Genomic DNA, 13,972 nt, shown 5'->3' with positions numbered 1-13,972 from the left:
TGCAACACCTCGCATTTATCTGAATTACACTCCATCTACCATTCCTCAGCCCACTGACCCAGCTGATCAAGATCCCGCTATAGTCTTAGATAACCTTCTTCACTGTCCACTATAACATTGATTTTGGTGTCACCGGCAAACTTACTAATCTTGTCTTCTGCGTTTTCATCCAAATCGTTTATATAAATGACGACCAGTGGACCCAGCACCGATCCCTGTGGCACACTGCTGGTCATAGGCCTCCAGTCTGGGAAATAACACTCTACCACCACCCTCTGTCACATACCGGCGAGCCAATTCTGTATCCAATTGGCCAGTTCTCCCTGAATCTCATGTGATTTTATCTTACTGACCAGTCCGCCATGCAGTATCTTGTCAAAAGCCTTGCTAAAATCCATGTAGACAACATCTACTGCGCTACTCTTTTCTATTTTCTTGTTCACCCCTTCAAAACACAAATTTGTAAGACATTGTTTCCCCTGCAGAAAGCTGTGCTGACTATCCCTAGCCAGTTTTTACCTTTCCAAATGCGTGTAGATTCTGTCTCTCAGAATCCCCTCCAATAACTTACCCACCATTGACGTTAGGCTTACCAATGTGTAATTCCCTGCTGCCTTTCTTAAATAGCAGCACAACATTTGCCTCCTTCCAGTCTTCTGACATCTCATCCTTAACTGTTGATGATACAAATATCTCCGCTATGGGCCAGCAATTTCTTCCCTAGCTTCCCATAATGTCCTGGGATACACTTGATCAAGTCCTGGGAATTTAAGTACCTTTACGACCTCCAGCACTTCTGTAATGTGGAAACTTTTCAAGATATCCCTATTTACTTTCCCTAGCTGCCAAATCTTTCTCCGCGGTGAATATTGCTGAGAAATATTTGTTTAGGACCTCACCCATCTTCTGTGGCTCCACACATAGACTACCACTTTGGTAGCAATAATAGGAAGACAGATTATTACTTGAATGGGTGTAAATTGAGGGAGGTGGATGCTCAACGAGAGTTTGGAGACCTCATGCATCAGTTGCTGAAAGTAAGTATAAGAACATAAGAAATAGGAGCAGGAGTAGGCCATCTAGCCCCTCGAGCCTGCCCCGCCATTCAATAAGATCATGGCTGATCTGTCATGTCTCAGTTCCACATTCCCGCCCTCTCCCCATAACCCTTAATCCCCTTGCCTATCAAAAATCTATCAACCCGCGTCTTAAATATATTTAGCGAGGCAGCCTCCACCACTTCAACGGGCAGAGAATTCCAGAGATTCACCACCCTTTGAGTGAAGAAGTTCCTCCTCAACTCCGTTCTAAACCGCCCCCCCTTTATCTTGAGGCTGTGCCCTCTAGTCCTACTGTCCTTTCAGCGGGAAGAGCCTCTCCACCTCTATCCTATCCATCCCATTCATCATCTTATATGTCTCAATGAGATCTCCCCTCATTCTTCTAAACTCTAACAAGTACAAGCCTAGTTTATTCAGCCTCTCCTCATAGTTCAACCCCCTCAACTCCGGTATCAGCCTAGTAAACCTCCTCTGCACTCCCTCCAAGGCCAAAATATCCTTGCGTAAGTGCGGCGACCAAAATTGCGCACAAAAGTGCGCAGGTACAGCAGGCAGTAAAGAAGGCAAATGGTATGTTGGCCTTCATAGCAAGAAGATTTGAGTATAGGGTTCGGGATGTTTTATTGCAATTGTATAGGGCATTGGTGAGGCCACATTTGGGGTATTGTGTGCAGTTTTGGTGTCCTTATCTTAGAAAGGAAGTCCTTGCTATAGAGGGAGTACAGCGAAGGTTTACCAGGCTGATTCCTGGGATGGCAGGTCTGTCGTATGAGGACAGATTAAATTGGTTAGGCTTTATATTCACTGGAGTTTAGAAGGGTGAGATCTCATGGAAAGTTATAAAATTGTAATGGATTAGACAGGATAGATTCAGAAAAATGTTCCCAATGGTGGGGGAGTGCAAAACTAGGGGTCATAGTTTGAGGATAAGGGGCAAACCTTTTAGAACTGGAGTGAGGAGAATTGTTTTCACCCGGAGGGTCGTAAATGTGGAGCAAAAGAGGTTGAAGGAGATATGGCAGAGATGTACAAGATTACAACAGGTTTAGATAAGATAGGCAATGAAAAGGAATTCCCATAAGGACTAACAGACACAGATTTAAAAGGCTTTCAGCAGAAGATGTAGGATTTGTGAGGAATAGCTTTTGATGCAGTGAAAGGTTACATTTGGAGCTTGTTGCCATTGAGCTTGCTGGAAACAGAGACAATAAACGATTTTAAAAGAAAACTGGAATGGCACCTGAAAATAAAGTTTGCAAGAGATTGGTATTGACTGGATTGCAGTACAGAAGCTGATGTGACTATGTATGTTTTAGTTCATTATTTTTCTGCCTCTGAAGTTCTCAGGAGACAGGAATTGTGGATGTCTCATCAATACATAGAAACCTATAGTGCAGAAAGAGGCCCTTTGGCCCATCGAGTCTGCACTGAGCACAATCCCATCCAGGCCCTACCCCTATCCCTCTAACCTCTGCTACTCTGGACACTAAGGGACAATTTCTTAGCATGTCAAATCAACCTAACCCGCACATCTTTGGACTGTGGGAGGAAACCGGAGTACCTGGAGGAAACCCACGCAGACACGAGGAGAATGTGCAAACTCCACACAAACAGTGACCTGAGCCAGGAATCGAACCCAGGACCCTGGAGCTGTGAAGCAGCAGTGCTAACCACTGTGCTACCGTGCCGCCCATAGAAGTTCATGGTGGGTTTATCACAGCGTAGGCAGTAAATTCTGACACTCCATAACTCAGCTTCATAATGAGGCCAGATATTTCATTATTTAATTTTAGATTCAGAAAACAAACTACAAAATTCACAAATTAGAGCTCACTTCTGTAATATATAAAACGGACACAAGGTCTATGATCACTGATTCCCACCATCAGTAGGATCCAGCTGATATTCTACCTGTTGAGCTGACTGATTCACTAACCTGACCCTGTGTAAAACCCAGCAACGGATCCAGCATTGCCACCCGCTTCCTGTACTGTAATGCATTTAAGGCACAGAAGTATTGCAGGGACGATTGATGCTGTCTTTTCCTCGCATTAGCTACTTCGGATACTGCTTCTGCCTTCAGCTGAAAAACAATATGTGAATGAGTTGGGTTTGCTTATAACTGCTGTTCTGCAAGCATACAGTGGCAAAAGGAATAATAAATCTGTTCCTTTGATGATATTGCGCCCTTTACTTAGTGACAAGAGGATCTCTATCACCATGTAAACTTAAGATTGCAAGATAAAACCTAGAGAAAAAGAAATAATCAAAACTATTAAAAAAAGGTTAATTATTTTTAAAAATTATGAAGGTATTTAATTCAACGGACATGTAATAATGACAATTAATTCTTTTTAATATAATTTCATATAGTAAACACACGTGTTTTCATTAGGTTTAACAGGAACATTAAATGCAAAAGGAGCCCATCATTGCCGTCAAACTTTTCCTTGTCACCCTACTGCATCAAGCAGAATCCTGGGTCTGCTAAGGCTCCATGTCAAAGCTCTAGAGCACTTCCAAAGACAACTGAGGTCCATCATGAAAATTTGATGGAAAGGAAAACAAAATCACAAATAATGAGGTCCTCCATCATGCTAGGTTCAACATCACGGTTAACACTTTCCAGGAAATTCAACCATGTCTTCTGCACTGATGACAACAGAATCCCCGACTTGTCTTCTACATGGAAGAGTTTCAGGACAAATGAAATCAAGGTGGTCATTACAACGATATAACCAAACCCAAAATAAATAGAGCCTTCTACAGTGCAGAGCATCTGACTTGGGGAAGATATAGCAGCCAACTGGTTCACATGCAAGCTATTACTGAAATTTAATTCAGCATGTTAAGAGGACGACCAAGGCCAAAGGTGCAACTTCCAACATGCCCAGGTGGCTCAGCTTCAAAAGTTTCTCCAAGCACCACAAGCAAACAAATTGCCAGTTCTGTGCATGTCAATGCCAATCTTGCATTGGACCCTTCAGTCAGAGGATTTTTGATTTGGTTTATTATTGTTACATGCATTAACATATAGTGAAAAGTACTGTTTTTTGTGTGCTAGAGACAGAGCACACCATTCATAGAGGAGGAAACGAGAGAATGCAGAATGTAGTGTTATAGTCATAGCTAGGGTGTGGAGAAAGATCAATTTAATGCAAGGTAAGTCCATTCAAAAGTCTGACAGTAGCAGGGAAGAAGCAGGGAAGAGGATTCACATGATTGCAATGCAATTGCAAACCACTGACATGGTTGAACAATGAGGAGTCAGCCAAGATGATGATGATCATAGCCACTATATTGCAAGTAGTTAAGGTCAAGGTAGATCCCCTCTTAAATTGTAACTACTTTTTTATTGAAAATGTTGGCAAAACGAGTGCATTAGCAGATCACTAAATTTTGATTAGCCATAATTTGTTGTCAAAGTAACAGGAAAGTTAATGGTGCTTGCTATTATTTATGTACTTCAGATGAGTGGCAGATGCGAAGTGGAACAGCATTCTCTTGTGGCAAATTATGTAAATATAAACAAAACTAGAATAAACCAGTTCAATTGGGTGCATGAATTCCATGTAGCATACAATCTCCTTTATTCCTGCAAAGGTATCACTGCTTGGCGATGAAAATAGGATCATGGATCCTCTATGAACATATTTTGGCTGGAGAAGCTTGAACAACTAGCAGAGAAACCATGAGGCTTCATTCTCAATGGGATATAGATTTAAAAATCTGATCTTAGGAAAAGGCAGTTTGTTCATGTGGCTGCACTGATCTTCTGGGATACTCTTTGCTGACTTAATAAATGCAACTACCCAGCAGCCCCAACACTATGTACTCAACAACATAAAAATCAGTACATTATCACAAATTCTTTCTTGCTCGTTAAAGCAGTGAAGTGACTGATGCAGATAAATAATGGAATACAGCTTTACAGCAAGAAAGGAAAGTTGGAGTCCACAGGCTGACATTATCAGATATTCATTGTTAATTTCTCCAGACGGTCAACTTATTCAGAAAAAAATAACCAATGCATAATTTTAAAAAATAGAAATTCAGTCAATCACAGGATCCAAACTGCTTCCATTATTAAGTAAACAAAGTCTGTTCTTTACATTCACAAAACCATTTTCAGTTGCAAAGATGTTTCACATTGTTCCAGTCAATACTCTAGTCCAGAGATTCCTGATTGATGTGCCGTGACACACTGGTTTGCCATGATAACCCCACAAGTGTGCCACAAAACAAAATTAAAAATAATTAAACGTTAATGCAAATAAACTAAATCTAGGGAGCAATTCTCCTGGCCCACTGTGCTGCTCAAGCAGAGGCGGTGAAGCCGGCTTCCCACTGGGAGCCATGGCCTCACAATTTGTTTATAATTACTGAGCCCAGGACTGAAGTCTCCGGGCTCCCTAGCCTCTCCGCCTTCCACCAGGAATATTTCACTCCAGCAGCGTTTACATTAGCTTTCTACTTGCAGGAAGCTGGCAGTCCAACCCACTGGAGTGAAGGGAGGGCCACTGAGGATCTGCAAAAGGTTGGGGTGAGGCGGGGTGCTCCCTGGGCATTGCCAGCTTGGTACTGCCAGCCTGCCCCCAGCACTGCCCAAGGGGCACTTTGGCATTGCTCAACAGGCATGGGTGGTGCCAAGTGGATGGGGCCAGAATGGGCAGGACTTGGGCAGGGAGGGGGGGGGGGGGGTGCTGCCACTCTGCACTTTGGATCAATGGCCACAGACTGGGGCTGAGTGGGTAGTGGTGGTGGTGGGGATTGGGGAGGGGGGGGGGGGTGGTGCGAGAGAGAAAAAGGAGAGAGAGAGAGAGAGAAAGAGAGAGAGAGAGAGAGAGAAAAAGGAGAGAGAGAGAGAGAGAGAGAGAGAGAGAGAAAAAGGAGAGAGAGAGAGAGAGAAAAAAGGAGAGAGAGAGAGAGAAAAAAGGAGAGAGAGAGAGAGAAAAAAGGAGAGAGAGAGAGAGAAAAAAGGAGAGAGAGAGAGAGAAAAAAGGAGAGAGAAAAAAGGAGAGAGAGAAAGGAGAGAGAGAAAGGAGAGAGAGAAAGGAGAGAGAGAAAGGAGAGAGAGAAAGGAGAGAGAGAAAGGAGAGAGAGAAAGGAGAGAGAGAAAGGAGAGAGAGAAAGGAGAGAGAGAAAGGAGAGAGAGAAAGGAGAGAGAGAAAGGAGAGAGAGAAAGGAGAGAGAGAAAGGAGAGAGAGAAAGGAGAGAGAGAAAGGAGAGAGAGAAAGGAGAGAGAGAAAGGAGAGAGAGAAAGGAGAGAGAGAAAGGAGAGAGAGAAAGGAGAGAGAGAAAGGAGAGAGAGAAAGGAGAGAGAGAAAGGAGAGAGAGAAAGGAGAGAGAGAAAGGAGAGAGAGAAAGGAGAGAGAGAAAGGAGAGAGAGAAAGGAGAGAGAGAAAGGAGAGAGAGAAAGGAGAGAGAGAAAGGAGAGAGAGAAAGGAGAGAGAGAAAGGAGAGAGAGAAAGGAGAGAGAGAAAGGAGAGAGAGAAAGGAGAGAGAGAAAGGAGAGAGAGAAAGGAGAGAGAGAAAGGAGAGAGAGAAAGGAGAGAGAGAAAGGAGAGAGAGAAAGGAGAGAGAGAAAGGAGAGAGAGAAAGGAGAGAGAGAAAGGAGAGAGAGAAAGGAGAGAGAGAAAGGAGAGAGAGAAAGGAGAGAGAGAAAGGAGAGAGAGAGAGGAGAGAGAGAAAGGAGAGAGAGAAAGGAGAGAGAGAGAGGAGAGAGAGAAAGGAGAGAAAGGAGAGAGAGAGAGAAAGGAGAGAGAGAGAGAAAGGAGAGAGAGAGAGAAAGGAGAGAGAGAGAAAGGAGAGAGAGAGAAAGGAGAGAGAGAGAAAGGAGAGAGAGAGAAAGGAGAGAGAAAGGAGAGAGAGAGAAAGGAGAGAGAGAGAGAGAGAAAGGAGAGAGAGAGAGAGAAAGGAGAGAGAGAGAGAGAAAGGAGAGAGAGAGAGAGAAAGGAGAGAGAGAGAGAGAAAGGAGAGAGAGAGAGAGAAAGAGAAAGGAGAGAGAGAGAGAGAGAGAAAGGAGAGAGAGAGAGAGAGAGAGAGAGAGAAAGGAGAGAGAGAGAGAGAAAGGAGAGATAGTGGTATTGATGTTGGCCCAGCGGTCAAGATGTCAACAGTGCGGGGCCACTGCACGTGCGTCAGTCTTGGTGCTGACAGATCGGCGCATACGCTGTGGCCTGTTGAGCGCTATGCTGCCAGCCTCTTCCGCGGGAATAGGCCTCATCCCCTGATTTTCAACCGGATTCATGCTAGTGCACTCTTGCACTCTGCAGTGCACAGAGTGTGGGAGACTCGTTTTGAAATTTCACTGAAAAAAGCCAGCGGGATTTACCCCAGCTTTTACATGAATTCAACACTTAGAATTTTTTTGAGAGAGTCCCATGTCTGATCTTTGTTTTCAGCTCCGCGGTCTCCAAATCCTGATAAACCTCGGGCCTCCCACGCACACGCCGGTTGGGAATGGGCCACGTATGCTCGGTTCGCATTTTGTCTGTTGGTCAGGCATGGGCCTATAAAAGATCAGAACTCCGAAAGGCTGGCACATGCATCATTTGGATTTCTAACATGAACCATTCCGAACCGTGAATGTTCAGCCTTTCCTGGCGAGCGCATGCACAGATCCCATGTTCTTTGGCAACCAAAGATGTCAACTGTAGAGCTGAAAACTAAAGCCTGGGACTGCACTAAAACACAAAAAGAGGGCGAGAGCCTGGGAGAAGTGAGGGATACAGGGAGAGGTAAAAAACAGGAGAGAAGACGGGAAGAAATGTAAAAAGCAAAAGGGAAGAAGACAGAGTTAAGAAACTGGAACCAATAAAGTGAGGGAAAGGAGAAGTAGATTCCAACAACGTATTCATGCCAATAATGATAAGGCTTTAATTATAGGCTTTTTAAACTAGTGAAAGTTATATTAAATAGTGCCTTGTGGTTTTTAAAGATGTTTTTGAAGGGCAATCATGCAAAACACAAAAGCACACATTTCTGCTGAGTCAAGATAAAAATCATAAAAGCAGAATTCAATGGTACAGGAATCCATTGTTGTACCAGCTACAACAGCCAAGTTCGGCACACACGAGGACAGTCTCAACAGGGATCTTGGGTTCATGTCGTACTATCTGTAACTCCTGTGACTTGCCTGGGTTTGCAAAACCTCACTTACTGTACTGTCTGGAGACAATACACATCTCTTTAACCTGTGATCGGTGCTCCTTCCACTCACATTGTTAGCCACTTTAAGACTTGAACAGCAGGTTAGGTGTAAAGATTCGCACTCTAATCAGTAATCTGTAAACTGCCTGTGCTTTATATGCTCTGTCTGAGGCCAGAACTCTCCATTCACCTGACGAAGGGGCTTACCCGAAAGCTAGTGAATTTACTATCAAATAAATCGGTTGGACTGAAACCTGGTGTTGTCAGACTTTTTACTGTGTTTACCAGCTCATTGACAGAGCCGCCAGCTGAGCAGATCCTCAATATTTGACACTTACTGTTACATTTCCCTTTCCAATGCTGTTACTTCCAGTGTGACATTCCACGTCATAGTCTAAGTGATAGCCTCTCATCATTCTCTGGATAATGATCTTAAATTTACCTCTTGTTACTGATTAATGGAAATAATTTTCCTTGGGTTTTACAGCAAATATAAATTGCAGTTCTTTCAGCATAGTGAAAGACGCCCTGGTGTTTTACAAGGATGCTATCAAACAGAATTTGACACTTAGCCATTTTAGGTCAGATGACCTAAGTCAGAAAGCTGCAGTCTCTTAAAGGAGTGAAGAGGGATAGAAGAGGGGAGATTTGGGTGGCAAATTCCAAAGTTCAGGTCTTGACAGCTGACGGCACAATGAGTGATTAAAATCAGTGATACTCAAGAGGTCAGAACTGGAGAAATGCTGGTATCTTGAACATGGTGGCACAATGGGTAGCACTGCTTGCATTATAGCACCATATACGTGAAATTTATACATTCTCCCTGTGACTGCGTGGATTTCCTCCTGGTGTTCCGGTTTCCTCCCATGGTTCAAAGAAGTGAAGATGCCAGCGTTTAACTGGGGTGGGCACAGTAAGAAATCTCACAACATCAGGTTAAAGTCCAACAAGTATATTTGGAAACACAAGTTTTGATGTGATGAAGCAGCAGTGCTCCAAAAGCTCGTGATTCCAAATAAACCTGTTTGACTTCAACCCAGTGTTGTGAGTCCAAAGATGTGCAGGTTAGGTGGACTGGCCATGTTAAATTGCCCCTTAGTGTAAGGGGGATTGGCTGGGTAAATGTGTGGGGTTATGGGGATAGGGCCTGTGTCGGATTGTTGTCAGTGCAGGTTCGATGAGCCAAATGGCCTCCTTCTGCACTGTACGAATTCAATGATTCATTTTTTTAGTTGTGGGAGGTTACCGAGATAATGAGGAGCAAGGCCATGGAAAGATTTGAAAAACAACCTATATTTGTACAGTGCCTCTAATGTACCACAGTGCTTTACAGGAACATGAAATTTAACATCTAAATCGATGACCAAAAGCTTGGTTGAGGAATTAGATTTTGCGAAGAATCTTGAAAGGAGGAAAGCAAGGTTGAGAGGCAAAGAGGCTCAGGGAGGAAATTCCAGAGCTTAGGGCCTAGGTAACCGAAGGTGCAGTCACCAAGAGTGGTGCACCTGAAAATAAGAATGCACAAGAGAGCAGAATTGGAAGAGCGTTGATATTGCAGAGGGGGAAATTAGAGATATGGACAGACAAAGTTATGAAGGGATTTGCCACTGCTCTAAACTCTTATCAAGGTCACACATGACATCCTGAGCGACTGTGACAAAGGTAAAGTATCCCTCCTGATCTTCTAGACTTGTTCGTAGCCTTTGAAATGGATAACCATACCATGCATTGACTACAATACAACATACAGACGGATCCTGTAATCTTGCCCTTTTAACATCACCACCACCCAAGTTGAATTTCATTTGATGATGTACAAAATGCTCTGTACCTTTTCATTTTCTCTTCTCTTGGGTAGCTTGCTGTATTTTGCCATTGCTGCATCATGTTCTACAGAAAAAAAGACACCAGTTTTTACTTCAAAAATTTAATTATTCAAAAAACTGAAACATTTTTAGGAGACAATATTTAGGTTTCACCCAATAATCAATCAAGTAGTAAGATTTATTTTGAACACAAGAAGCTACTTAAACATTATTATTGTACACAGATGAAGCTGGAGACACAGCAGGTCATTCTGAGTCACAGAGGAGATATTTCAGAGTATTTAAGGCTTCAGAACCCAAATTTTCTGTTTATTGTAGATTTCCAGCATTTGTGGCAATTTCCCTTGTACGTGTGAATGTTACTAATTCGAGATTTTCAGAGGTTATACGCAACATAGTCAGCCTTCCTTATTTTATACAGTGAGAATGAAAACCAATTAAAGTTAAACAAACTAGCACCAACTATAGAAAGTGAGTGTGTTGTTCAGAAATACCTGTTGAGTGGTATAATTTGAACAGGATGGCTCAGCTCTGAGTATAGTAAATTCTTTAAGAGCTCTCTGAAGGAACCAATGATTTACTTGCCGCTACCTTTAATGCATGCGTTGTTGAGAGGTGCAATAAAAATGGATGCTGTAGCAAAGGTGATATTTGACAGGTGATCAGAATCTTGATCAAGGAGATGAGTTTTAGAAAGGTTATAAAGGGAGGGGAAAAGGTAGGGAGGCTGGGGGTGGTGGAGGCAGCTGCAATTCCCGAGCTCAGGCTGTCGACAAAAAGCACAGCTACCAATAATTCAAACCTTGACAAATGAGTTCAATTCAGAGCTTCCTGAATACAAAAAAAATGTGAATCTTACACACTTCTGGAATGAACTTTCCAAAACAGTTCTTTCTGGAATCTCAATTCGTTTTACTCTCGAGATATTACATGCAATTTGCATTTCTTCCGCAAAATCCAATGATGTTAACCAAAAGAGGATAAATAACTTCCCATTGGGGAACTACCAAATGCCTATACTTATCAGTTATAACTGTCATTACTCAGAAACATCCAGCAGCTGAGTTTAATTCACTTCAGAATCAGAAAGTTTTAAATTCAGGCTCTGCTGCACTGTCAGAATTCTCCGGCCGTTCATGCTGGTGGGATTCTCCGGTTATGAAGCAGCGCACCCCACCCCCCCTCACAGGATTCCTGCTGCGTGAGGTGACATAAATAGGAACTTCAATTGGCAGCGAGGAGACCAGAGAATCCTGCCGGTTGCTAACAATGCACCACATCCCGCCGACGGAAACTGTTGAGGACTCTGAGTCTGTATCGTTGGGGGTTTAGAAGGATGGGGTGGGGGGGATCTTATTGAAAGTTACAGGGTACTGCGAGGCCTGGACAGAGCGGACGTGGAGAGGATGTTTCCACTAGTACCAAAAACTAGAACCAGAGAGTACAAGCTCAAACTAAGGAGATGATCCTTTAAAACAGAGATGAGGAGGAATTTATTCAGCCAGAGAGTGGTGAATCTGTGGAACTCTTTGCCACAGAAGGCTGTGGAGACCAGGTCATTGAGTGTCTTTAAGACAGAGATAGACAGGTTCTTGATTAATAAGAGGGTCAGGGGTTATGAGGAAAAGGCACGAGAACGGGGATGAGGAAAATATCAGCCGTGATTGAATGGCGGAGCAGCCTCGATGGGCTGAGTGGCCTAATTCTGTTCTTACGTCTTTTGGTCTTATGGAAACATGCGGCTGGGAGACCAGAGAATCCCAACCACCATCTTTCGGATGAGGTGCGAAAACAAAATCTGTCCTCTCAGGAGATCTCATAGATCAATGTGCAGAGGAGCAGGGAATTCTCCTGGTGCCTTGGCTAATATTTCTTCATCTAATGCCACCAAAGATACTCAGTGACACCCCAAACAAGTGAAAGAATAATTTTAAAAAATGGATGACATTGCTGTTTCGTGAACCAACTCCACAGATAGTCAGTTTACATCATAAAAGTGACAATTTCAAAAGGAATTAATTTGCTGTGAAGAATTTTGAGAGTTGAGGGGACATGGAAAGCATTGAATAAATGGAAGTTGTACAATTTGTACAGCTATGCTGCTAATGATGAAATCTGGATTGACCCGAGAAAGCATTATTCTGAGGGTTACCAAAATGACAAATAATATTGGCAGCTTCTCATAACATTTTTTCAATATTAATTATTGAATAGCGTAACTGCAATGTAAAACTTTACAAAACATACAGATGACTTTGAGGATTTAGTGTTGATACTGCCATGTTCACACATTTCCCTGGAAATGGAGTAGGCAGTTTGAGAAGCAGAAGGAATGTAGATAGTATGTAGATAGCCCGACTAGAGAGGGGGCGATACTGGATTTAGTTCTGGGAAATGAGCCGGGTCAGGTGGTTGAGGTTGCGGTAGGCGAACACGTGGCTAATAGTGACCACAACTCCGTCTACTTTAGGACACGAATGGAAAAAGATGAGAGCTGTCCTAAGGAGAGGGTGCTAAATTGGGGGAAGGCTAGATACAGCTGGATTAGGCAGGAGCTTAGGGATACAGACTGGGATAGGCTGTTGGAAGGCAAGACCACGTTAGGCATATGGGAGTCTTTCAAGGGAAAACTGCAAAGGGTGCAGGAAAGGCATGTGCCGGTTAGGAGAAAGGATGGGAAAGGTAGGATTAGGGAACCGTGGATTACTAGAGATATAGAAGACCTGGTTAGGAAGAAACGAGAGGCGTATGTCAGGTCTAAGCAGCTGGGAACGGAGAGAGCGTTGGAGGAATACAGAGAGAGTAGGAGGGATCTCAAACGGGGAGTTAGGAGAGCAAAGAGGGGGCATGAGATGGCTTTGGCAGGTAGGGTTAAGGAGAATCCAAAGGCGTTTTACTCCTATCTTAAGAGCAAAAGGGTGGCTAGGGGTAAAATCGGTCCTCTCAGGGACCGGCGTGGGGAGTTGTGCTTAGAGGCAGAGGGAATGGGGGAGATCCTGAATGAAGACTTTGCGTCGGTATTCACGAAGGAGAGGGGCTTGATGTCTAGTACGGTCATTGAGGGAGCGGTAGACCAATTGAAAGATCTATCGATTACGAGGGAAGAGGTGTTAGGGCTTTCAGAGGGCATTAAAACCGATAAATCTCCGGGGCCTGATTGCATTTATCCTAGGCTGCTTAGAGAGGCGAGGGATGAGATTGCTGGGCCTCTGATGCAAATCTTTGTCTCTTCTTTGGACACAGGTGAGGTCCCAGAGGACTGGAGGATAGCTAACGTGGTACCGTTGTTTAAAAAGGGTAGGAGGGATAGCCCAGGTAACTATAGGCCAGTGAGCTTAACGTCAGTGGTAGGTAAGTTGATGGAGAGGATTCTTAGGGATAGGATGTATGCGCACTTGGAGCGTTGCGATCTGATTAAGGATACGCAGCATGGCTTTGTCAAGGGGAAGTCTTGCCTTACGAATCTGGTAGAATTCTTTGAGGAGGTGACAAAAACGGTTGACGAAGGTCAAGCCGTTGATGTCGTCTATAAGGAATTCAATAAGGCGTTTGACAAAGTCCCTCATGGTAGGTTGGTACAGAAGATTAAAGCTCATGGGATATGTGGTCAGGTATCTAGATGGGTAGAGAACTGGCTTGCAAAGAGGGGTCAGAGAGTTGTAGTGGAGGGGTCTTTTTCTAGCTGGAGGTCTGTCGTTAGTGGTGTGTCGCAGGGCTCAGTACTGGGACCTCTTCTCTCTGTAGTGTATATAAATGATCTGGAAGAGGGAGTAGGTGGTGTGATCAGCAAATTTGCTGATGACACCAAGATGGCTGGATTGGCGGGCAGTGAGGAGCAGTGTCTGGCAATACAGCAGGATATTGATAGGCTGGTTGATTGGGCAGATACGTGGCAAATGGAGTTTAATCATTTTGACCGGAATAATGTCGGGG

General features: G+C 43.7%; 1 protein-coding gene across 3 annotated transcripts in view; it reads right to left on the bottom strand.

The window, feature by feature from the left end:
- Positions 1 to 13,972, bottom strand: part of appl2 (adaptor protein, phosphotyrosine interaction, PH domain and leucine zipper containing 2) — a 161,325-nt gene that overhangs the window by 50,421 nt on the left and 96,932 nt on the right. For 2 of the 3 annotated variants that reach the window (XM_080207115.1, XM_080207116.1), the window contains exons 7-8: positions 10,045 to 10,103; positions 2,998 to 3,144 (exon numbers count right to left, since the gene is read on the bottom strand). In XM_080207115.1, coding sequence (XP_080063241.1) covers positions 2,998 to 3,144; positions 10,045 to 10,103 — 206 coding nt within the window. The remainder of the gene's footprint in view (positions 1 to 2,997; positions 3,145 to 10,044; positions 10,104 to 13,972) is intronic. The other variant, XM_080207117.1, reaches the window with a different exon arrangement.

Source organism: Carcharhinus amblyrhynchos, chromosome 19 (genome assembly GCF_965287045.1).
Source record: "Carcharhinus amblyrhynchos chromosome 19, sCarAmb.v2.hapA, whole genome shotgun sequence".
Taxonomy (NCBI): domain Eukaryota; kingdom Metazoa; phylum Chordata; class Chondrichthyes; order Carcharhiniformes; family Carcharhinidae; genus Carcharhinus; species Carcharhinus amblyrhynchos.
The sequence above is the reverse complement of the archived record's forward strand: the minus strand, read 5'-3'. Positions and strand labels throughout refer to the sequence as shown.